This window comes from Scylla paramamosain, chromosome 35 (assembly GCF_035594125.1).
Source record: "Scylla paramamosain isolate STU-SP2022 chromosome 35, ASM3559412v1, whole genome shotgun sequence".
Classification (NCBI taxonomy): domain Eukaryota; kingdom Metazoa; phylum Arthropoda; class Malacostraca; order Decapoda; family Portunidae; genus Scylla; species Scylla paramamosain.
The window spans coordinates 2,153,143-2,176,779 of NC_087185.1; the positions used below are offsets into that span (position 1 = coordinate 2,153,143).

Genomic DNA, 23,637 nt, shown 5'->3' on the forward strand with positions numbered 1-23,637 from the left:
AGATAGTGGATCAATAATACAATATATACATATATAAAAAAAAATCTTTATTTGTCATTAATCTTACATTTAATAATTTGACACCAACAAAGCTACATTGATAAATAAAACAAGTCAAGCCAAGACAAGACGAACCAAACCAAAACACAACATTCTCCCCGATATTTTCTCAAGACGATGAACGCAAACAGAATCTGCGTCGAGGATAAGATTAAGTCAACAGAACCCCACGTGGTCGAGACTCAAGACTATGAATACAAAAGTGGTTTCATTCTCACAGTATTAAATATCCAACATTCCTGTCCTGGCGCGCACGTGCTGTCTGTATCTTGTTTTGCTTATAAGCCCCGAGCAGTCGAACCCCCTAGTTCCTCCTATCTCCAGCTGCTACGTGCAGGCCCTAAGCCCTAAGGAATCCTCTCCGTTCCTGCAGGGTGATACTAAAGGCTGGACTCAGGGACCGGAGGCTTGTAAGATGGATTGCTAAGATCTGTACCTCCCTTTAAACCCTCTTGTGAAGTTAAGTAAGGTATGATCTAGTGTTTATTGAATTCAGAACCGCCCTTTAAACTTTGGTTGAAGCTAAATATGGTATGGTTTTAGCCTGTTCGGTTCAGAATCTTCTTTGAACATTATTGGAGTTGACAAAAGTATGGTTCAAAGTTGGCTGAGCTCAAATTATCCTTTTAAATCTCTAATTAAGCTATATATGGCATAATTTTATTCTGCTGAGATTAAAAAAAAAATCATTTAAATAATTTATTGGAGTGAAGAATGGCATGATTTAAAGATTACTAAAGCAGGAATTTCCCTTAAACTTCTCTTGCAGCTAAAGATGGTACGATTTTTGCTTACTGAGTTCAGAAACTAACTAAGAACGCCATGACTCTTACTCCTGGGCTTCGAGAATACATTTTGTTCCCTGGTGGTAGTTAAGGATGACATAAGTTATCTCGATTGAGCCCCAGAAGATAGCAAAATTCAAACTTGACCCTCTCGACACACTGTACGCCTTTCAGCCCCTACAGGATGACGCAGGAGGAAGAGGCGTCAGACACAGCAGAAGGGAAGGCTGTGGTGCACCGTCCCCCGTCCATAACCAGGTGAAACACGCCCACCTGTCCCGCCCCGGCCAGATGACGCGCCCATCTCACAGCTTCCGCCTCCACTTCGTCGCGCCTTCCTGAATACACCAAAGAGGCGGACATTAATCCCTCGCAACGGGCTCTCACTAATGCGCTGATAAGGGTAAGATAAGAGAGCAGTGAGGTATGGTGGGGGAGATACAGAGAGGTATACCATTATATTTTTATGCAGGGACCATGCCAAGGGATCAGATTGGAAGGAAATGCTTGCGATGTGGAAGTCTATGGGTTCTTGGGTAGAAAGTTATATGCTTCGTGGTTTTACGGGAAATGTTGTAGGAATGTGTGTGTCTGGGAAAGTTACATATAAATATACTATATCTCGTTTTCCTGTAAGAATAAGACGTAAATTATCATATTCTTTATACAAACGTGACTTTCTCGTAGATATGAAGCGATATACATGCAAAGAAGAAAAAAAGATAAAACGATAACATAAGATTAGATTACAGTCTCAGTATGGACACAAAAAATTGGATTTGTGAGCGCAGAGGGAAAAGTTATGACTTTTCGATAAATATGAAGCGAAAAAAAAAAAAAAGAAAACAGAAAGGAGTAAAAACGATAACAATATTAAGTTTCACCTTCAACATAGACAATAATTGGGTTGGTGAGTGCACGGGGAATGCTTATACGTTTTCGATAGATATAAAGCGACATGCAGAAAAAAAAAGAAAGGAAAAAAATTACGTAAAAACGATAACACACGAATAAGTTTCCTTCAAAGACACAATACCCGAGCTGGTGTGCGCAGAGGAAACAGTCATGCGTCACCATATTACCTCTGGTGTAGACAAGCTGGGTGTGGATAGTGAGGAGAGTGCCCTGGGAGATGTACACCCAGGAATTCAGGCGGTTCACGGTCTGCTCCACGGACTCCCATTGGCCACGCCCGCACACGCCAATTGCTACACGCACAGACACACAAACACATATTAAACGTATAATAATCGATTGAAACTTAACAAAATTGAAAGAAAACTCCACTGAAGAAAGCTACATTCATTATCACACTGTTCATTTTTAATTATCAAGTGATTTGTAACTCTTCTTTTGTTTCAAGGGAAGCATAAATTCTATACCCCACATTTACAAAGACACACACACGAACACATGATATTAAACCCATAACAACCTATCAAAACAACAAGGCACTAAAGAAAACACAAAGGAAACTATTTATGATCATTGTTAGTTACTGAAGTCATGACTGAGGAAAATTGTAACTTTTTTTTGTTTTGTTTTGTTTTAAGGGAAGTATACATTTAATACTCACGTGACGAGGCGAGTTTGGGGACAAATGTTTTGAATCGCAAGCCTGACATCATCCTGCTCTTGGTCTCTCCTGCCTCGGCCACGTTGATTACTCCTGGCAGGCTGCTCACATCTGCGGGCACACACATGCATACAAAGACACAGACAAGACGGTTATAGCAGTGCACAAAACTATTTAGTATACATACCACATTACATCTCGACGCAGAGTTATAAGATTGGAGTAAAAGTTTATGAATTTTCACCAGTGTTTCCATTCGGGTCAGTCTGTCGAAGCCTTAATCACAGTAAAACGATGACGTAAAGTGTACTGTTCTATATGCCTTGAGATTTCTCCTTCCTACCTTCCAGTGACAACCTGCAGTACTTATTGTTTCGATTGGAAATAAAAGTTTATCAATCTTTCACTCATGCTTTCATTCAAGCCAGTCTTTCGAAACCCTAATCTTAACAAAACAACAAAATTTGAGTGTAATGTCTCACATGCATGACTGTATGTTCCAAATTTCTCCTTACCTTTTAGTGACGACCCGGAGTCTTTATCCTCTATCTTTGACCCTTCATCGCTTGGACTATCGATGATTACTGGAGTCAGAGTCACTCTAGAACTCTTTATGTCCTCCTGCTCTGGTTTATTCGTTTCCTCCGTTGAACCACTTCCGGGAGACATAGAAGTGACCAGATCTCCCACCTCGCCGTCTGCCTTGCCGTCGTTCTGGTCGGTGAAGATGACTCGCACGAAGGTGGTGAACTTGTTGGGCAGGTGTCCCGGACTCTCCAACGTCCAGGTAGTGGCTACGCTGGGCCGCCCCGACTTGAGTGGCAGTGCCTGTGTGGAGGCTTGGTGAGGCTCTGTCCTATCGAAGTCCGAAATAAGTCTTTCCCGGTGTTTATGTCTTTAAATTTATATAAGCTTTTGTTTCCTGTGGTTATGTGTTTTAACTGACATTGAAGATTTAAAAAGAAATAGGAAGTAATTGGTTTTCAGGTAGAATGGTAGATGAATGGAATAGATTCAGTAACCAGGCTGTTATAGCAGAGCCGTTAAGAAACTTTAAAAGATTAGGCAAATTTATGGATGAAGGTGATAGGTGGAAATAGATAGGTATGTTTCATACAGGAACTGTCAAGTGTAGACCTGATGGGTTCTTGCAGCTTCCCTTATTTTCGTATATTCTCATTTTCTCTTCTCCGTTGCATTTTCTGGCTTAACATTTAAATTTCAACCTTCTGTCAATCACTAGCAGGTACTGATACGTATTTCTGATACTTCTCGTGAAAAAAATAAAATAATAACGATAATAGAGTTGATAATAATGTCAATAAAGCAACGAATCAAGAAGTAGCACCATTCATTTACAGTTCAGGAGATAGACACAGGGTAAAGAGAAGAAAAGGAGCAGTGGGGAGGGAGACAGGTTTAGACAACTCGCCTGCAGATTAAGTAGCGTGACTCCCGGGGTAGTGTGACACCAGTCGACTGCGCGATACATCACATCAGACAGTGTTTCCCCTCTCCTGCCGACACACAACAAAGCGCCACTCAGCACTCAAGGCTACTCAAGCTTCGTCAGTATATCGTGCATAAAATATACGAAGAAATGAGAGAAAACAGATGGGAAACGAAGAATAAACATGAACGAGAAGAGCTGGTGGTTTTTCTGTTTTCTTTAGGCGCTCAGGACTCAAGTCAAGTCACTTTTTATTAACTAATCCTTTAAAAGAATACAGAGGGAAGAAATGCAGTAAACTAGAAGAACAGTAAGCATAAGAAAAAGAGAACAACAAGTAAATGAGTAAACAACTAAATACATTAATAAAGAATAACAAAACCTTACTATCCATTGCTATTAAAGGCAAGACAACACTAAGTAAATAAAAGAGAGAGAAAAGTCTTTGATATTCTGTCTCTAAATACAAGAGGACAACAAATCTCTCTCTCTCTCTCTCTCTCTCACCTGGTCGAGCCGTCACCCTTGGTCTTGGGAAGGAAGTCCCTGAGGCCAATCTTGGACCGCATGAGGGGCGTCTCCGCGGAGTTCCTGTGGTAATGAGTCAGGAAGAACACACGCAGTATCCGACAATACCTGAGAGAAAGAAAGACAGACATATACGTATCGAGGGGAGCGTTACATTAGCAGTGGTTAGTGAGGGATGTGGGAAAAAAGAAGGGTAAGGAGGATGAAATGGAGAAGAATACGTATAGATAGATAAACAGAATGGAGGGTAAACTGATATATAAGTATGTAGATACATAGATAGATAAGATAAATAAAAAAAATATATAAAAACTACGTATATATATAGAGGTAGATAGATAGATAGCCAGATAGATAGACAAATAGATAGGTATAAAGGCAGACAGATAGATAGATATATAGATAGATAGAAAGATAGACAGATGGATGGATAGATAGACCGATAAATAAACGAATTGAGCGATAATTTTTGACAACAACAACAACAACAACAACAACTACTACTACTACTACTACTACTACTACTACTACTACTACTACAACTACTACTACTACTACCTACACACTCACTTCGTGTATCCATGTTGGTTGAACGTGAGGCGTGACTTGTCTGTATCCACGTCCATCTCAACCATTCCGCTCATTGGGGTGTCCTGAGAGAGAGAGAGAGAGAGAGAGAGAGAGAGAGAGAGAGAGAGAGAGAGAGAGAGAGAGAGAGAGAGGAGGGGGCAGGAGGGGAGGCAAAGTTACTAGACCGCACGCTGGCCTTACTCATGGATATCTGGTAACACTGACAGAAAAAAAAAAAAAAAGTGAGTAAAGCAATTGAATTCAGGAGTAGAAACGGACACAATGCCATATAGGTGAAAATGTTGATGACTGTAGTGGTGGTGAAGGTTATGATCTAAATTATTACGGTTCTAGACATAATCTAAACTCCTACGGTTCTAGCCAGTGAATATAGCATGTCTTTAATTCCTATGACTAACCTAACCTAACTTAACCATAACTTTTACGATTCTAAAATAGTGAACCAAACCCTAATCGTTAATTCCTATAGCAATTGTAATCTAACCTAACCTATAACAAACTTAAAGTAACCTAACGTAGCCTAGCCAAAATTATTACGATTTTAAATAGTAAACTTAACCTCCATCTTTAATGCATATGACAAACTTAATCTAACTTAACCTAACCTAACCTAACATATTACAATTCTAAATGGTAAACTTAACTTCTTTTAAATCCTGTAACAAACCTAACCTAGCCTAACCAAAAACTAACCTAACCAATTACGGCTCTAAATTATAAAAATAGCCTCTTAATTTTAAACCCTATAACAAGCAAACAAATAACACACCAGTAATATCTAAAAATAACGACTGATTCACTGACAAACAAACACGGGCAACCAAAGACAACTAGATCTTTATAACCTGACGAGGACATTAACTTAACCGCATCACAGGAGCAAGGAATGAGGGAAAAGAGCGAGTCAAGCGTTTAACTCCAGCACTTACAAAACTGAGCAGAATTAAAAAAAAAAACAAAAAACGTACTAGTAAAAAGTAGAAATCAGGAGATATGAGTGGGCAGGCAAGGCAAGCAACATGGTAACGGGGGACGAGAGGGAGCGATGCAGGCGACATTACCAAGAGGTTGAGGAGACGGAGGTGGAGATGAGGAAATAAATGATGATGATGATGATAATGATGATGAAATGTTGTTAGACTTGACAGATATATGGATAGGTAGATAGATAGATAGATAAATAGATAAACAGACCGGTAGGTAGATAGCAGGAAGAAGAGGAAGAAGAAAAAAAAAGGAAAGTCAGAAAGAAAAAATGAAAGATAGACATATAGAAAAACAAAAACAAACAAACAAACAAACAAAGGCAGAAAGAAAGACGGATAAACAAACAGATATAGAGAAACGTAGAAGCAGAATAACAACTAAACCAAATAGAAGAACAAGAAGAAAAAAAAAATACAGAGAGAGAGAGAGAGAGAGAGAGAGAGAGAGAGAGAGAGAGAGAGAGAGAGAGAGAGAGAGAGAGAGAGAGAGAGAGAGAGAGAGAGAGAGAGAGAAACCAATCAGTTCATCACCCAAACACCAACATCACATAATCGCAGAAGAAGAAGAAGGAAGAAGAAGAAGAAGAAGAAGAAGAAGAAGAAGACACCAAAATCAAACTCACATTGAGGCCACGTGGCGCCTGCTGGGTAAGAAGAGAGGGCCAAGGGAGGAGGAGTGGTAGTTTGGGAGGAGCAGTGAAGGGTCAACAGAGAGCCTAGTGTGTCTGTGCATTGAGGAGAAGCCTTCACAACACCCGACACCCAACCCACACAGCTAGGCAGGCAACAGTAATAGTAGTAGTAGTAGTAGTAGTAGTAGTAGTAATAACTTCCTTTTTTTTCGTGTTTTCAATCTACAGTTTGTTTCGTAGTAGTAGTAGTAGTAGTAGTAGTTTTCTTACACCTTTCTCTCATATTTGTAATCTACAGGTTTTTCTTGCTCTATATCTTCACCTATAGCTTTGTTTTATACCTGAGAAGCCTTTCCAAAATGTCCTACACCTCTATCATTGTCTTAATCCGCTTCTGTTGGTTTATTTTTCAGTTTAAACGATTCTAATTCTGTTCACGTGACGCTTTACATGATTCAATCTCATTTGCCTGCCGTTGTTGTGGGGGCTGAGCGAAATTACGTGATTCTTTCATAATTTTTCTGATGATTTCACTTCCCGGATTTGTAATTCCCACTATTTCTTTCCTGTTTTCACTTCCTCTTCCGTGAGTTTTGGGTATTTCCTATCATACACTGTAACTATTTATCTATACACCATATCCAGTATATTTTTTCACTATTTCAGAACACGTAAAAAAAAAAAAAGAAAAAAAAAAGACGTGAGTTTAGACATGACTTAACATTTCAAACCGTACTCAATGTGGGAAGAAAGAACAAGGCAGAGCACGAGGATGTGGAGAAAGTGGAGGAGAAAAGTGATAGGATGTGGAGTGTAGTGACGTTCGTTAGTTTAATAGGGAGAATGGAGCGAGGAGGAGGAGGAGAAGGAGGCGGAGGGAAGGGGGTACGCAGACAAGGCTTGTTAAGACTGAGGGAGAGCGAGGGAAGTTAAGAGGAGCAGTTGATGGCTAAGGGGATGGTTTTAACGGAGCTGTGGCGCGAGTAACAAAGGGCGAGTGAGATATTAGCTCTGGGAAAGACGGGACGGTTAGTTAATTATGAAGAACGAGGGAGTGGCCTGGTGTAGTAAAAAAAAAAAAAAAAGGTAGCTGTAATTGTAAGACAAGCACGGAAGGAGTTGGTTGGCTATGGCGAAAGCAGAATAGTAGATAAAATGACTGAAGATAAGAGGAGACATTATAATTAGCTAGAAAAATGAACAGTTATGAGTGTAAGACGAGTAAAGAAGGAGTTGGTTAGCTAAGATGAAAGCAGAACAATACAAAAAAGGACTGAATAATAAAAAGAGACATTATGATTAGCTAGAAAGACAGACATGTGAGTTATCAACGAAGGATTAACAATTATGAATGTTAAAGAAAAGCAAGGAAGATAAAATGAAAGCAAGGTAGTTGAAGAAACGAACGAAAAGTAAGTAAAAAATTATGATTACCTTGAAAGACAAAGGCACGTGATTTCTCAAGAAGATGGACAGTTTAACTAGGAGAAACAAGAAAGATGACAATAATTTTAGCATGGAAGATGAAGACAAAGGATTCTGACACTAAAAACAGCTATAAAAGTTCTTTAGGAGTGAAGACGCGAGCCAGGGCTATGTAAGAAGAGATAGACAAGGCAGTTAGTGAATAATAGAGGATGGACGGAAAGAGGAGGACAGAAAAAAAAGAATAAAAAAAAAAACTGGGTCGATTTTATGAATAAATGAGGGAGAAAAGAGTTAAGATAATGTTTTCAGGACAAATCACTGGAGGAGACTAGGAGTAAAAATAAAATAGATAAATAACTGAAATAGATAAACAGAACTGAAAAAAAGATAACAATAAAAAAAACTTACAAAGATAATAATCAAGTTAGGCAACGTCAAAAAAATCGTAAAAAAAAGAAAAAGTTGAAAGGAAGAATCGTATCATGAAACATTTCCACGTCTTATCTTGACTTCTTTCAAAAAGTCTAAGTGGAAGTTAGTCGGATATTGTACGATATTTTCACTACTCTACGATACAAAAAAACAAGAATTCCACATCATCTTTTACGCTCTTTGAAAACATCCCTAATGAAAACCGAAATGATATAACCCCAATGAAAGCCTAGTGTCTATATTACAAATGAAAGAAATGAGGTATAATAACCTTAATGAAAACTAAGTGTCTATATTACGAATGAGAGCAGTGAGGGAAGGACAGACCACTAGCCAACACAGTCCCACCCACCACGGTTTGCACGGAGACAATGCGGGCGAGTGAGGTGCGGCTGGCGAGATAACCGTTGAGCCGCTCCATCAGAACAGTCACATCGTCATAATCTCGGCTAAAGCGGTTCTTCCTGTCGAGGTAGGGCGCGTAGTCCCTGTAGCTGAGGAGGAAGCGTCCTTCGTGCCCGCTTTCCTCTGGGACGCGTATCCACACCCGCAAGCCCCTGGGAGAAAGAATGAAAGAGGCAAGGGTGAGAAACAGTATGCAGTCTCTTATCCTTGCTTGGGAGGTGCTTCAGTGGGCTCGTTCATGTGGCGCCTTGACCCTGAGACGCCCAGCCACACCTTACACTGAGACACACCTAGCGCTCCACACACCCACCCACATTTGACACACCCAATCACATCCACTACAATATAATATTTCCTAGACACGCACAGCTACACCTTGCATTCAGACACACCTAGCGCTCCAGACACACACTTACACTCGACACACCCAACACTAGCAACACACCCAACCTCATCCAATACACCTGAAAACACCTTGCCCAGCACACCAAACATCTCCAGAAACACTTGCTACACCCAACACTAGCAACGAACCCGACCTTATCCAGTACACCCAATATTTATAGAAACACACCCTGCCACACTTCACTCACTCTCAAACATATCTAAAGCATAAAAAATCTCCAGCAACACATCCAGTCAGACTTAGCACAGCCTAAACCCTTAGCAACACACCCTACCACATCGAACACACCTCGCAATACTTACCGCACCTAACACCGCCACTAACACACCTAAATAACACAGATAATATCCAAACCTGATTACCTGATTAAATATACAGAGAAAAACCGTGCCAATAATTTATAAATCACCATAAGAAGTGGCGCCAGTTCATAATTAAGTGAAGGAACGAATGAATTAACAAATAACGATCAATAATTCATAATCAGTATCTGGAGGAGAGAGAGAGAGAGAGAGAGAGAGAGAGAGAGAGAGAGAGAGAGAGAGAGAGAGAGAGAGGAGAGAGAGAGAGAGAGAGAGAGCGCCACCCTCAGACCGGCATACTTGAGGTGGGAGGTGGTGGGCCAGGAGTCGGGGAGGAAAGCCTGCGAGCCCGTGGAGGCGAAGGGAAGCGTCTCGCAGTTGACCACCTCGACTTTCTCGTAGCGCCTCAGCCATTCGTTTGCCTGCTGGACCGTCTCGCTGACAGGACAAGAAGGAAGAAGGAATTGTTAGTTAGAATCATACGAACCATAATAAATATATCACTTGACACGAGAACATTGAAACATTTATTTATTCATCTATTTATCTATCGATATAGTTATTTAGTTATTTATTTCTCATTTTTTATGTAAGAGAGGATCCGGTCAAGGGAAAAATGTGGAAAAAAAAGGGTTTTCAAAGGTGCCGGTTCTCAAAAATGAATATTTCAAGAAATGTTCAAATCAACACAGTAATACTAAAGCTATTTTTGTCCCAGGTTACGTGGGTTATATCGAGTGTTCTTAAAGGTAGAACAACGTCGGGAATTAGTAAACACTGCAACAAAAAAAAGTTTGTTTTATTCCTTCTGCGACTGTGATTGGTCCATTCTCCCCCTCCTGCACCGTGCCAGCGCCAGACTCCGCGTTTATCTGCTGTTTGTTTACGCTTGGGTCTGTTACGTAAGCTCGTGCTCGTGCCGTGAGCGTGGAATGCTGGGGGGGAGGGGGTGACTGACTCAATGAACGGCTGCGAGAACCACGAGAAAAAAAAAAAACGTAGGAAAAGAAACACATACAAGACAGAGAGAGAGAGAGAGAGAGAGAGAGAGAGAGAGAGAGAGAGAGAGAGAGAGAGAGAGAGAGAGAGAGAGAGAGAGAGAGAGAGAGAGAGAGAGAGAGAGAGAGAGAGAGAGAACAAACACAAACGTCACACACACACACACACACACACACACACACACACACACTGAGGGATGACTTACTCAATGAACGGCTGCAACAACAACGACAAGAACAAGAAAAGAAAAGAAACACAAGAAAAAGCAAAACAAAACCCAGAGCAAACACAAGCATCACACGACACACACACATACACACACACACACACATACACACCCTGACAGCCCGGCGATAAAAATAAAACGATGTGGGCCATCATGGAAAATTACCGACGCCCTTGTGTCTGACGTACTCGCCCGCCATGGGCATGCGGGGCGCGCCTGCTGCCACACTTGTTGGCCACCCGCGCCCATGACACGGGCAAGAATGCGAGGGTGCACCCCTATGTGTCGCCATCTCAATACGGTTTTTGTAAGGACTTTGTTTTGATAGAGTATTGATCATAAGGGTCGTTTTCTTTATTTTTTTCGTTATTTAGTATTTTGTAATGTTTTTGTTGTGTTTAAAGTTTTATCTATATATATTTTTTTCATTATTAGCGACTGTTATGTTATATATGTTAATTTTGAAGTTATTTTGTCATATTTCCTAGATTTTTAGGGCTTTATGAGATTTTTGTTATTTAAGTGTAGGGATTTTGATCTTATAAACTTTCTTCTCCCACCAATGTAGATTTCAGCTCGTAAAAGTCTTAATATCCTAATTTTTCACCCTTCACATCCCAGTTATCCTTCATGATACAAAATGATACAAACTATTCGTTACATCATGTACGCGTCGTCCTTGATCCTTGATAACACGAAGGTATCCGGTGTAAGTTAACGTCCCTGTCTGGTGTGGGTTACTGGTGGTCACCGGATACAGGGCACAGGCATGTATGTAATGTATACGGTATATCTGTATATCTGACTCATTCTGTCCTGACAACATAACCTCGTATTGTAAAGGAAGATTTGTCCGTCCTCTATACCTCAGTGAATTACAGGAGAGGTGATAAGGGTGTTAGTCCTAGTAGACATTGTTTTGTATTCGCCGCACCTTACATTCGACCGTTGCTTGGCCCTCCTCTCTCCTCCCTCTCGTCTCCCGCCCGGCTCCGCCACCTCAGCCTCATTCAAATAACCTTGCTGTTACAATACCCTTCGTCTTATTGCTACTCTCACGCAGTTGTTCTCAAAGGCGCGGTGATGGGCTTCGTAAGGGATTATTTTTATCCTGACTAGAGAGAGAGAGAGAGAGAGAGAGAGAGAGAGAGAGAGAGAGAGAGGGAGGGAGGAAGGGAGGGAGAGAGTAGGGCGCGCTGGCCAAACCGATATTTACACCAAATGTCATGTGACGTCACGGAAGTCATGACGTCACCAGGAGCGCTGGGATTGGCTGCCTGGCGTCCAGGGAATGAGGTATGTGGAGTAATTTATATAGAGGGCCTTGATCTTCTGTTCCAGGGCCACAGTCAACAATGCACTCCAGTTGCGAGGAAGAGGTGCTAATGCCGTGCCTGGGTGGAAATCTGAGCCCCGAATTTATACTGTTTTGTGTTACTGAGTTTGCTTTTAGTTATATTTGTATTAGATGAATACTATGAGTCTGGGTGGAAATTTTTTAGTCATAAGATTTTCACTTGAGTTATCAGTTACTAAGTTTGTTTAGTTATTGTAGTACACGGATAATCTAAGGCCTGGATGATAAAATAACGCTGATTTTATGAAAGGTAATGAATTCCTACAATATTTTTTAAACGTAAATATGAAAGTAATATGTAAAACTGATAAAAATGAATTAAACTTGATACAAAGCATTCAAATAAGAAAACTGACTTACGGAAAGCGATGATTAACTTATAAAATCGTGAAGTTATGTATAAAACGTACAAAACTGAATGAAATTAACAATAACCACGCAAAAAAGAAAACTGACTTACGAAAATAAGATGACAAATAAAAAAAAAACTACTCCTTGCATGAATAAAGTGAACTTATGTATAAAAACGCTTAAAAAATGAATAAAACTCTCATAATCCTTGGTTGCTTTCTGCCAACCACTTGCGGTCTCAGAGCGTTGACCTCCTCCTGTGACTGACCCCCTCCTTGTAGCGTGACCTCACAGGGAGTAAAATTAGGTCACTGTATCGTTTGCTTGCTTCCTTGTTGTTGCTGCTGCTTCTGCTTTTGTTGTTGTTGTTGTTGATGTTGTTGTTGTTGTTGTCGTTCTGCTTTTTCCTTTTAGTTTTCTCCTTTTTATTATTCTCTTCTTCTTCTTCTTCTTCTTCTTCTCCTTTTCGTTGCATGTAATAATTATCTACACTTGCATGTTCGTTTTTAATGTTCTTAATATTGTTCTTGCTGTTCTACTTCTTTTATTATCGTCTTCCTCCTCCTCCTCCTCCTCTTCTCCTTCCTTCCTTACTGACGTGATTGTTGTTGTCATCATTTGCTGTTGCTGGCTGTACTTCTCTTTAATTGAATTCTATTTTGATTATTCTCTTCTCAGTATTAGGTAACTTTGCGTCGTAACATAAAAAATAATTGCTCACACATACACACACACACACACACACACACCGTTTATTTAATGAGTGGGAGTGAAGAAAATAATAAAAAAAATCTTGCATGTACGTGTTGACTTCTAGGAATTGTAAAGGTAAGGATGAATGAGTAATGGTGTGCGTGCGTGCGTGCGTGCGTGCGTGTGTGTGTGTGTGTGTGTGTGTGTGTGTGTGTGTGTGTGTGTGTGTGTGTGTGTGCGTGTGTGTGTGTGTGTGTGTGTGTGTGTGTGTGTGTGTTAGAGGAGCTCGGTTTCACTATTGACTAACTTGAAAAAAAATGAGGAAAAGAAAGTAAGAATAAAATAATAGACATGTGTTTTGCTCTCTCTCTCTCTCTCTCTCTCTCTCTCTCTCTCTCTCTCTCTCTCTCTCTCTCTCTCTCTCTCTCTCACGCACACAGGCAAAGAACCGGACTTACTTTCAGCGTTATAATTACCTCAATTTTACACTTGGGACTAAGACAAAGTAAAGGCAATTTTCTCTTTCTTATTATCTCCGCTTATCATCTTTATCTACTGGATGACATATTTTTAGACGCGCTTGCGGACCGACACGGATCGATCCTCCACGCACCCACACACACACACACACACACACACACACACGTACCAATCTCCTGTTTAATTTCCCTTCAATACCTGACGGCATCCTCTCACAAATCAGCCACTTCAAAGCACTAATGAACCACTTAATTCACCAAGATAAGCATAAAAAACACATATTAACAAGCTGTAAGTTAATAATGTTCTGTTTACCATGGCAACTAAGCACAGTGCGGCGAGAGTGGAGTGAGGTGGTAGTGGAAAAGTGGAGTGAGGCGGGATGTGTGCAGTAGTACATGACTGTGGGTGGAGTGAGTGGAGTGGGTGAAAAGCTTCTCTGTGATAAGGCAGTGGAGGTGCTGATTAATCTGAAGGAGGTAAGAGGGTGCCTTGTGCTTGTCAGAGAGAGAGAGAGAGAGAGAGAGAGAGAGAGAGAGAGAGAGAGAGAGAGAGAGAGAGAGAGAGAGAGAGAGAGAGAGAGAGAATTACATGTGCTGAATTAGAGATGTGATGCCCTGGAGACTATGTAAATGAACTACAAATAGAACTCAAGACATGACGGGAATACTGGATGAGTTTACGATGGAGAGGACAGACTAAGGCATGGGCGTGGATGAGAATATGTACATGACTGATAGCGAGATGAAAACGTGGTTGATTTTGAGACTGGCTGAACCACGAAGATGACCAGAAGTTTTGGAAGGATAATGGGTGAATTAGAGAAGTAATGTATGGATTGCAGGATCAGGAATGAGTGAAATAAGTGTGAAAAAACGGAAAAGAAACGTAATGAAAGAATAACAGACACGAAGGAAGTGAAGAAAGATGCATGGAAGAGGGAAGGAATGGATGAAGAGGAAGGAAATGGGTGAGGAACACACACACACACACACAGACACAATGATAACAGACACGGAGGTGAGGAAAAATGCATGAATGGGGAAGAAATGGATGAGAAGGGCAAGGAAAAGGGTGAAAACACATAGGAGGGGAAGGAATGAATGAAGAATGACTGGAAAGGAAGACTAACGTGTAGGAAGAGGACAAGGGTGAATGGAAGGGGAAGGAATGAGCGAGAAATGTAAGGATAGGTTGACAGACACGTAGGTGAGAGGAAATGCATAAAGAGGCAAAGCTAAAGACGTCCATTAGTCCATTAGTAAGCCAGTCACTAGTCATTTCAGTCCTCCACTCCAAAACTGGGATCTCGTATCAAGGCCTGCATTCAGACGCTAGTAATGGAGGACTGGCACGCACGAAACAAATTAAACCAGAGACACAACACGTTTAGATTCAGACACAAAAGATCAGTGAAGTGCGTTGAGTCCTGGAGGCATTTTCGTCCAGCGACATCCATCTACTCCAAGGCCAAGTGAGCGACGAGACACGAGGAAGGCGCACCAACAAGCAAGCAAGGGAAAGCAAGGGAAGGAGAGCAAAGAAGCAAGCACATTCATCACTACTAGATCGATACGTTAATATAAGTACTTGGCGTCATCTTACCTTCTACGGCAGCACCAAACAGCTTTCTTAACGTTACGAGTGATTTATCCCACTGTAAATCCTTCATGGTGTCGTAACCCAAGGAACACAAAGAGGTAAAGCACGAAGGAAGGAAGGATATACCACAGCGAGTTTGGAAGGAAAATGGGGAGGCATGAAGGAAGGCAGAAATCAATGAGGAAGGAAGAAAGGTACAAGGAAGAAAGGCACAAGGAAGAAACGAAGGAGGAAGAAAGAACGGTACAAGGACGAAATGAATGAGGAAAGAAAAAAAAGTAGAAATGAAGAACTGAAAGGGGAAGGGAGAGAGGTAGAAAGAAGAAATGGCGGAGGAAGAAAGAAAGGTAGAAGGAAGAAACGAGGCAGGAAGGAAGAAAAGCACAAGAATGAGTCGAAGGAAGAAGAATATAAACACGAAAACAACAACAAAGCATATCAAAAAGCAATCGCAAACTGATAAACAAAGAACAAAACACAAAACAAAATTACTGAGATCGACACTAATAGGAAGCAGGGGGACAAAAGAACCAGTATCCACATGCATTTCTCCATTCCCTCGCCTCCTTACGCATAAGAGGTTAGGTAAGTGGAGGAACACCTACCTGAAGCTTTGGTAGGCGGTGGTGCAGCATGTGGAATGGTCAGGGTCTGTTTGGGGGAGGAAGTCCTTGCAAATAAGTCCCCCTGGCGAGGCTGGGCTTGAGTTGTCCACCCACCGCCCGTTCTGGAGACACAGCGAGAACGAGGCAGTGAGGGAAGGGATGTTTAGACTAGCCAGTGAGGGAAGAGACATGAGATATAGAAATGGGGTACGAGAATGAGGTAATAAGTAGAGGGACAAGAGAATGGAGCTGTGAGAGAAGGGATGTGTAAACGAGGAGGTAAGAAGACTCGTGAGATTGAGAGGAATGGGATATGAGAATGAGGCAATAAGGCAAGGGACGCGAGAAAGAGATGATGAGAAAGGAACACGCGAAGAAGAAAGGAACGGACACGTGATAGAGTGAGGAATGAGATAATGAGAAAAACGCTTTTATACCTCATAAGAACTATTTTCAAAGGCCATATAGGCGATTAGTCACGTTCTCATGGTGTTTTATACAATGGTGATACGGAATCCTTGTTAAACTATTGCTAGAATCACGAAAACAATTTAAAAAAACACCAATAGCTCCTAGTAGAGCCTTTTCAAAAGCAGTGTGGATGAGACTGTGTGACATTTATTGGACTTTTTTTTTCAGTCTTTTTGTTGCTCTTGGCCAGAACCTCTCTTAGAAAAAAATAAATAGATAAATGAATAATAAATAAATGAAATTAGTAAAATGGAAAACGAAAAAAAGACGCTGAATAGTTTGCGAATGATGGCGGAGACAAAAGAGAAGGGCGCCAACGACCAACTTTTCCTGGAATGGTACTCTTCATCCCTGCACCAGAGCTAGTTCCAGCCAGATGAATCCGGACTGGGGACGCTCCGTGCTACCTGGAATGAACCGGTAAGGGGATTAGGAGAGTGTCCAGGCAATGGCACGGGAATAAGACATGTGATCGATTCTTTATTGTGTTCGTGGCGCTGACACATCACGTGTTATAGATGTACACATCATTACTTGTATACAAGGCCGACCTTTTAATGATTGAATAGTATCAGGAATATGAACTGTTTAACTTGAACCTTTACGTGAATAACTGATGCATACTGGGACTGCCACGTGTACGCCTGATGGATTCTTGCAGCTTCCCTTATTTTCATATGTTTTAAAGAGTGTTTCGTCTCTTTGACTTCTTCACTCTACCTGCAACACAGTAATGAATATCTTCTTCACTACATTTCGTACTCTATTTCTGTTTCTGTGTGAATAAATGAATAACGTTAAACTTTCACGTAACATTCAGTAAAGTTTCTTCGCTCAGTCCATGAACTGCTGTCTCTCTTTCCCGTCCTTCCATGTCTCTCTGATACGGTGTCCTTTTCATATTTCCAGCTCTAGTTAGATCCAGTTTGAGCACGAGGCCACCAGAACACTAAACCCAGCACGACACGACACACACACAAAATATAACCACCCCTCACACACACGTCTACCACATTATGACCTCATACTACATAGCATACACAAAACCATGAACACACACACATACCTACACAGTAAACTATGACCTTTAACAACCCAGCCACAACCTCGCGTGCATCTAAAACAGCATAACACCTCCACAAAACGCAGATACACCCCACACAACCCCACACAACACAACTACAACATACTTCTATCTACAACACAACGTAGCTCACCCACACTGACAATTACCTATAACAGCATAAATCACCCTTACGTAACTTACCACACACACACACACACACACACACACACACACACACACACACACTATACAGCAGCACATCTCAAATAACAGTCAATACACTCACATATCAAAGCATGCAGGACGCTACACCCACACGCACACCCACACCTACACCCACAGCCACACCCACACCCCATGACGCGTATCTTCAGGCCGGTATCACAGGCTAATTTCGGCTGGCAGTGTTGGCTTCACGCCCTGACGCCGCTAGTCCTTTGTCACCATGCTCTGTAAACACCCAATGCCCAGCGCCTCTCCAGTGCCTTATACTGCTGCAGGCTCGTAATGAAACGCTTTGGTCTCTCAGTAGAAGTATTTTCAAAGGATAAATAGATTAGTCTCGTTTTCTTGTAGTTTTTTGTACTTAGCTATGGTGTATTTGTGTTTGGAATTATTAGCAGTCACGAAAACACTCTTGAAAATCTTGCGTAATTAAACGGTCCCTATTTCAAAAGGACAAGGAGACTGGTTGGGGTTTCATGTATTTTTGTACGCATTAGTGGTGTATTCGTATTTAAACTGCCATTAGGGCCATAGAAACACTCTGGAAACTATAACTTCAGCTACAGAATGTTAAAAGTCACACAGATGCTAAGTTCAAGTGTTTGAGAATCCAGGCCTCGCTCCTTCCTCTAGACTGCAGGAGGTATTGACAAGAACTGAGTACAAAGAACCCACACCTCGCAAGGTTTTCATACAGTTTTCTTTGTCTGGTTCGTGTCTGTCGTGACCCGTGAACAACTGGGTGACGCATCGAGCCCCCGCCCCTCTTCCCCATCCCCCCCAACACACACACACACACACACACACACACACCACATGCAGTTTATTAATCAGGTCACTCTGTTTCCATGGCTCACGCTTGATATCTGGACCACGCTCGGCTAAACAAACTATTGATGTTTTATTCGTCTTTGTAAGGTGGCGCCAAGGTGTTACTGGAGTATCGAACTGGCAAACTCGAATCTTTCCGTTCACCTCGATGTGTTTATGACTGGAAAACGCCTCACATATTCGGATTCCATATGTAACTCAGGTATACAAGGATTTCCATCTCTTAGGAGCATCGGCCGCTCTCTCTCAGACCACTCAAGTTTCCTGAATGGAATATCTATACTACAACTCATCCTACACGCTGCCATTCAATTAGAGTAGTGATGTTTGAAACTCCGCCTTTAAACTTCGCGACTATTTGAGTGGTCCATGTGACTCCGATCAGTCATATGCTAAAAAAAACAAAAAACAAAACAAAAAAAAAAAACAAAAAAAAAAAACAGACGCCAAAGGATGATGAGAAGAGGTCACCATCTGATTCATGAGTTATTCGAAGCTCCGTTTGAAAAAAAAAAAAAAACAACAACAAAGAAACGATGATCCGAGTGGTCATTATAAGTCCCAAAAGCAATAAAGACACAAAAAAGACAGCAATGGATGATGAACACAAGACATCACCAGATTCACGAGTTATTAGAAGCTCCGTGTTAAAAAATAATAACAATGAAACGCTGATCTGAGCGGCCTACGAGACTCCAGAAGCAACAGACACTAAAAAAGACGCCAGAGAATGATGAGGAGACATCGCGCCGGAGCCAAACTGACCTCAAACTTCTGGGCAGTGAACGGCCTCCCCGGCAGCGAGGAGCACATGTTTGGCAGCGCGAGGTGTGACCACGGCGGGGATCAAGGGAACACTGCTGCCGGGTCACATCGCCTCGTGCTAGATGGAAACTTGGAACTGGAATGCTGGAGCCGCGCCGCTTGAGTTAAGGAGCGTGTGTGTGTATGAAAGATATAATAAAAGAGGTATATGATGATGATGCATAAATTAATAAGTGCGAAAAAGCAATCTTATGCATCGTGCCTAAGACGAAGTATAGTCTCACTCCTTCTGTATCATCAGCATTCCTCTCTCCGCACTGAATTAAATCTGGAACCAGTACGAGTAAAGATGCTACACATCACATAGCATTACGATCAAGGCCAGTAACGTGAACAGAGGAAAAGTGGACGTAATTCTCTCAATGCGAAATTTTCCTAATAGGGGTCCTTCATTCTCAATTCTAAGAAGCTTCATTCAGTAACTCGAGGACTACCACTACCACCACCACCACCACCACTACTACTACTACTACTACTACTACTACTACTACTACTACTGTTACTACTACTACTACTACTACCACCCACTCAAGAAAAAATAAAATCACTGAATCCGAAAGAAACACAGAGAACGGCTTTCAATCCATTTCCTTGATTCTTTTGCATTTTTCAGGTGTATTACCTCGCATAGGTGCCGCTCTGCCCCCATGAAATACCTCAGATGACGGAACACGGACAGGTAACGATCGGGGGAGGAAATGAATCTTCCTCGCCCCCTCCCAAACCCCGTCCTTGTCCCCCAAATCTCTCCCTACCCCTCCCTCACCTCCTCCACCTCATGAAGCGTGGGTCTTTTATTCCCTCCTCCTCTTTCTCTTTCTCTTCCTCTTCTTCATCCTCCTTCTCCTACACTTGGCGAGCTCTTGTACCGGTCGTAAAGTAACAATAAACACACTGCATTCATGTACTGAAGGAGGACTGCGAGGGGGGACTGCGCTAATCACACCGGGCAAACAAAACGTAAAGCTGACGCAGAGAGATTATGAACGCCAAAATTATTGTTCCTATGGTGACTTACGATCATTGTTCTCTTGTTAAATAGAACATGACCAGTATTTTTATTATATATATTTTTTTCAGCTAGAAATATGTAAAATTCCACTTTAGAAACTTTGACAAAAATATTCTAGCAAACTTCAAACTTCAGTGCCTTCGTGTTCTTCCTTCATTCCACGTGCACGGTCAAATTACCCTGCTTTAAGTCCTAATTCCCTTATTCCACCTGTCCTCAATTAACAGTGACGCGCCTTTACGCAGAAGAAGGATCAATACGAGGGGGTTCTGGTGACGGTGCCGGAGCCTCTAAGACACCCACTCAGCGGTTACGGTTCGCTCGATGGCGCCCCGTCCTCCACTACCTCGAGTATCTGTTACCAAAGGCCCCGTATTCTGAAACGCTTTGCTCCCTCATCATGATTACTTTCCAAGGCCATTGAGATGATTAGCCAGGTTCTCAAGACCGTTTATCCTGTTAATAATGTAGAAAACTTGTTAATCTGTCATTAGAACCATAAAAACACCATTAAAAACCATGGTAACTTAAACTATAACCTTTTGAAAGTAGTGAGGATGCAGCGTAAAAGCGTTTCAGGATATCATTCCAAGAGCATGAAGCAACGGCGGCCACTAGAGCGAAAGAATACAGAGACCAGCACTTTCAAGCATTTCAGAATACCGTCCTGACTTTTACCAGGTTCTAGTGGAAGTAATTACGCTTTCAAGGTTGTTGTTATGGTTCTAGTGGTAGTTTAGCGAGGATTCTGCAATATTAACGGGGGGGGAGGGGAAGCGAGACTGGTTATTTTTGTGGCGTTTGAAGTGTTCTTTCGAAATATGACCCTGAATCAAGTTTTCTTCAATATTTCTCCTGTTGCTGTAGGTGGTGCCTCTAAACCTGCATGTAAGCTAATACGAAAGTCAAGCACACCACTCGAAATGCTTGAGAGAGAGAGAGAGAGAGAGAGAGAGAGAGAGAGAGAGAGAGAGAGAGAGAGAGAGAGAGAGAGAGAGAGAGAGAGAGAGAGAGAGAGAGGTTACTATTTTCACATTTGACATTCTTCAGCTTTGACATCAACTGGAGTTCGGCGAATCCCTTGAATTTCTTATATGGCATCCCTGAGCGGCAAGGGGAAAGGATGAACATGATGAACAAAATTAGGTAAACGTTTAAAATTGATCTGGCATTTGTTTAAAGGAAAGTACTCGATGAAAACGAAAACAAAACCATTAAACATTCCAACTCAGACTTAGCCTTTGCTTTGAGGAAGAAAGAAAAGAAGAAAAAGGTAAATGAAAGCACGCGAGGAAAAAAAAAAAGCAAAATAAAAACAAAAGAATAACAAAGTCTGAGTAAATAAAAACGTAGTATCATAAGAGAAAACGAACAGGGAGAACTATATAATGACCTTGAATTTGAATTTTTCACGAGTTAATGACCTAAATCCTCACGTGATAATGGTGAACATGAAGAATGAGCCTTGGAGTGCCAGTGCCGGAGTGTGTGACTAGTGAGTGTGCCCCTATTGACGTAGCACTCAGTCACCCCGCCAAGGTCAAAAAGAAGGGAGTGTGTGGCACCATCCTGTGTAACGTACTGAATTATTTAACCAGACTGTAACATACACACACACACACGCACACACTCACGATGCGTAACCTTTGACGCAAGGAGGAGGAGGAGGAGGAGGAGGAGGAGGGGAGGAGGACGAGGAGGAGGAGCCTGAAAGCACTAAAAATTTAATGCACTTCTCAGAAACAGCTTGAGAGAGAGAGAGAGAGAGAGAGAGAGAGAGAGAGAGAGAGAGAGAGAGAGAGAGAGAGAGAGAGAGAGAGAGAGAGAGAGAGAGAGAGAGAGTTGCTGTATTTTCATGAGCTAGGTAATTCTCTATTGAAAATCAAAGCATGAATTACCGACACGCAAGACAGACTCTGCAGTTGCTGGAAGTAGGAAAAAGAAGAGTGTTTTTAAGGGGCTACAAGTCACATGACGAAGCGGATACGAGTGATATTTTGAAGGAGATACGAGCCTACTTCTTTCTTTTGGTTATATAAGTTAATATTTTACCCATTTTTTATGTTATTTTTGTCTCTTTTTAAATAAAATACATATATCTTCTCCTGCAGTGCATTTTTTTTTTCACTCTACCGATAATGAATAAAGATTTCAAAACATACTTTCGAGTGATTGACCGAAAATCACAAGAACAGCATCAATACTTACGACAACAACAACAACAACAACACACTTACAGACACACCTGAACCGCATTAAGGTAAGAAATCACTGCTATCTACCTGTTCCTATATGCACCTGAGCAATAACAACGGCAGCAGCCTTTTCGTTCATCAATATGAACCTGACGCACTTGTGGTGACAGACTCAATAGACAAAAGAAAACAGCAGGAATGTATAGGAATTAACCAAAGGAAAATGAGGGAGAAGTGATGCTTAGAGGGAATGGGTGTGCTTGACTCTCTCTCTCTCTCTTTCTCTCTCTCTCTCTCTTGAAATCATACATATACGACGTAACTTTGGAACCGTACGTGTGAAGTGGTGCCCGAGAAAATAATGATAACAGTAATGAAAATAATAATAAAAAGAGTATAAGAAGATCAGTCACAAATAACAAGACAAACTAGTATATCTCTCCAAAGATAGCACATAATATAACAATACCAGGAAATGACTTAAGTTATTTCCACGTAACACAAAAGAGCATGAAAAGAATTCTGACATCTTCTTATATCCCTTATTTATCACCTGCTTTGTCACCTATAACAACAACAACAACAATAACAACAACTACTACTACTACTACCACTACTACTATTCGTGTTAAGAACGCCGCGCCTCCCGCCTCTCAGGGTCTCCGCGCACTGGTGATTCAAGTGATTAGCCGCAACACACCTATTACAACTCCCTTACCTCTGTGCTGGCGATAGATGCTGTGGCAGACATGCTCGCTGGCTGCTGGTATCGACACGAGCCTCAAGTTACTCCTTACTTACAGTTTACTTCTAAAATATTGACCAGTTCCCGTTAAGATGCAGAAAATATCTTTGTCGATCTTTTTATAGTTTATTGCTTGCTGGCTTTTGAAAGTGTTTTGAGTTACGTGGGATTAAAGTTTAAGGGAAATGTCTGCACACTGCCCGTGCATTGACTGCTGGCGTGGAACGAGCAGAGAGCGTGCGAGGCGCGAGGAGCGTGGCGGCAGTGGGCGCCGAACAGCAGAAGGGATGAGTGAGGTCTGCTTCTCCGCTGGGTCCGCTTCACTACCTGCCTTGGGTCGCGCCACGTTGCACGCGCACTGCTCACCAAGGTT

At 41.7% G+C, this 23,637-nt stretch overlaps 1 protein-coding gene across 9 annotated transcripts; it reads right to left on the reverse strand.

Annotated features, from left to right (window-relative positions):
* Nucleotides 1–24: 24 nt before the first annotated feature.
* On the reverse strand, nt 25–23,534 carry LOC135090547 (uncharacterized). Of its 9 annotated transcripts, none has more exons than XM_063987387.1 (13): nt 18,240–18,311; nt 16,990–17,140; nt 16,691–16,772; nt 15,895–16,016; nt 9,882–10,019; nt 8,821–9,025; nt 4,970–5,052; nt 4,379–4,507; nt 3,854–3,938; nt 2,937–3,249; nt 2,422–2,532; nt 1,928–2,053; nt 25–1,183 (listed from the first exon to the last, which is right to left on the reverse strand). In XM_063987387.1, exons 3-13 carry the CDS (start codon nt 16,712–16,714, stop codon nt 1,023–1,025), a joined length of 1,497 nt encoding a protein of 498 aa, XP_063843457.1. In that variant the 5' UTR covers nt 16,715–16,772; nt 16,990–17,140; nt 18,240–18,311; the 3' UTR covers nt 25–1,022. The 9 variants fall into 9 exon arrangements, with proteins under 9 accessions (XP_063843457.1, XP_063843460.1, XP_063843462.1 ...); XM_063987390.1 differs by having other exon boundaries at nt 16,971–17,140; XM_063987392.1 differs by having other exon boundaries at nt 16,965–17,140.
* Nucleotides 23,535–23,637: the final 103 nt, after the last annotated feature.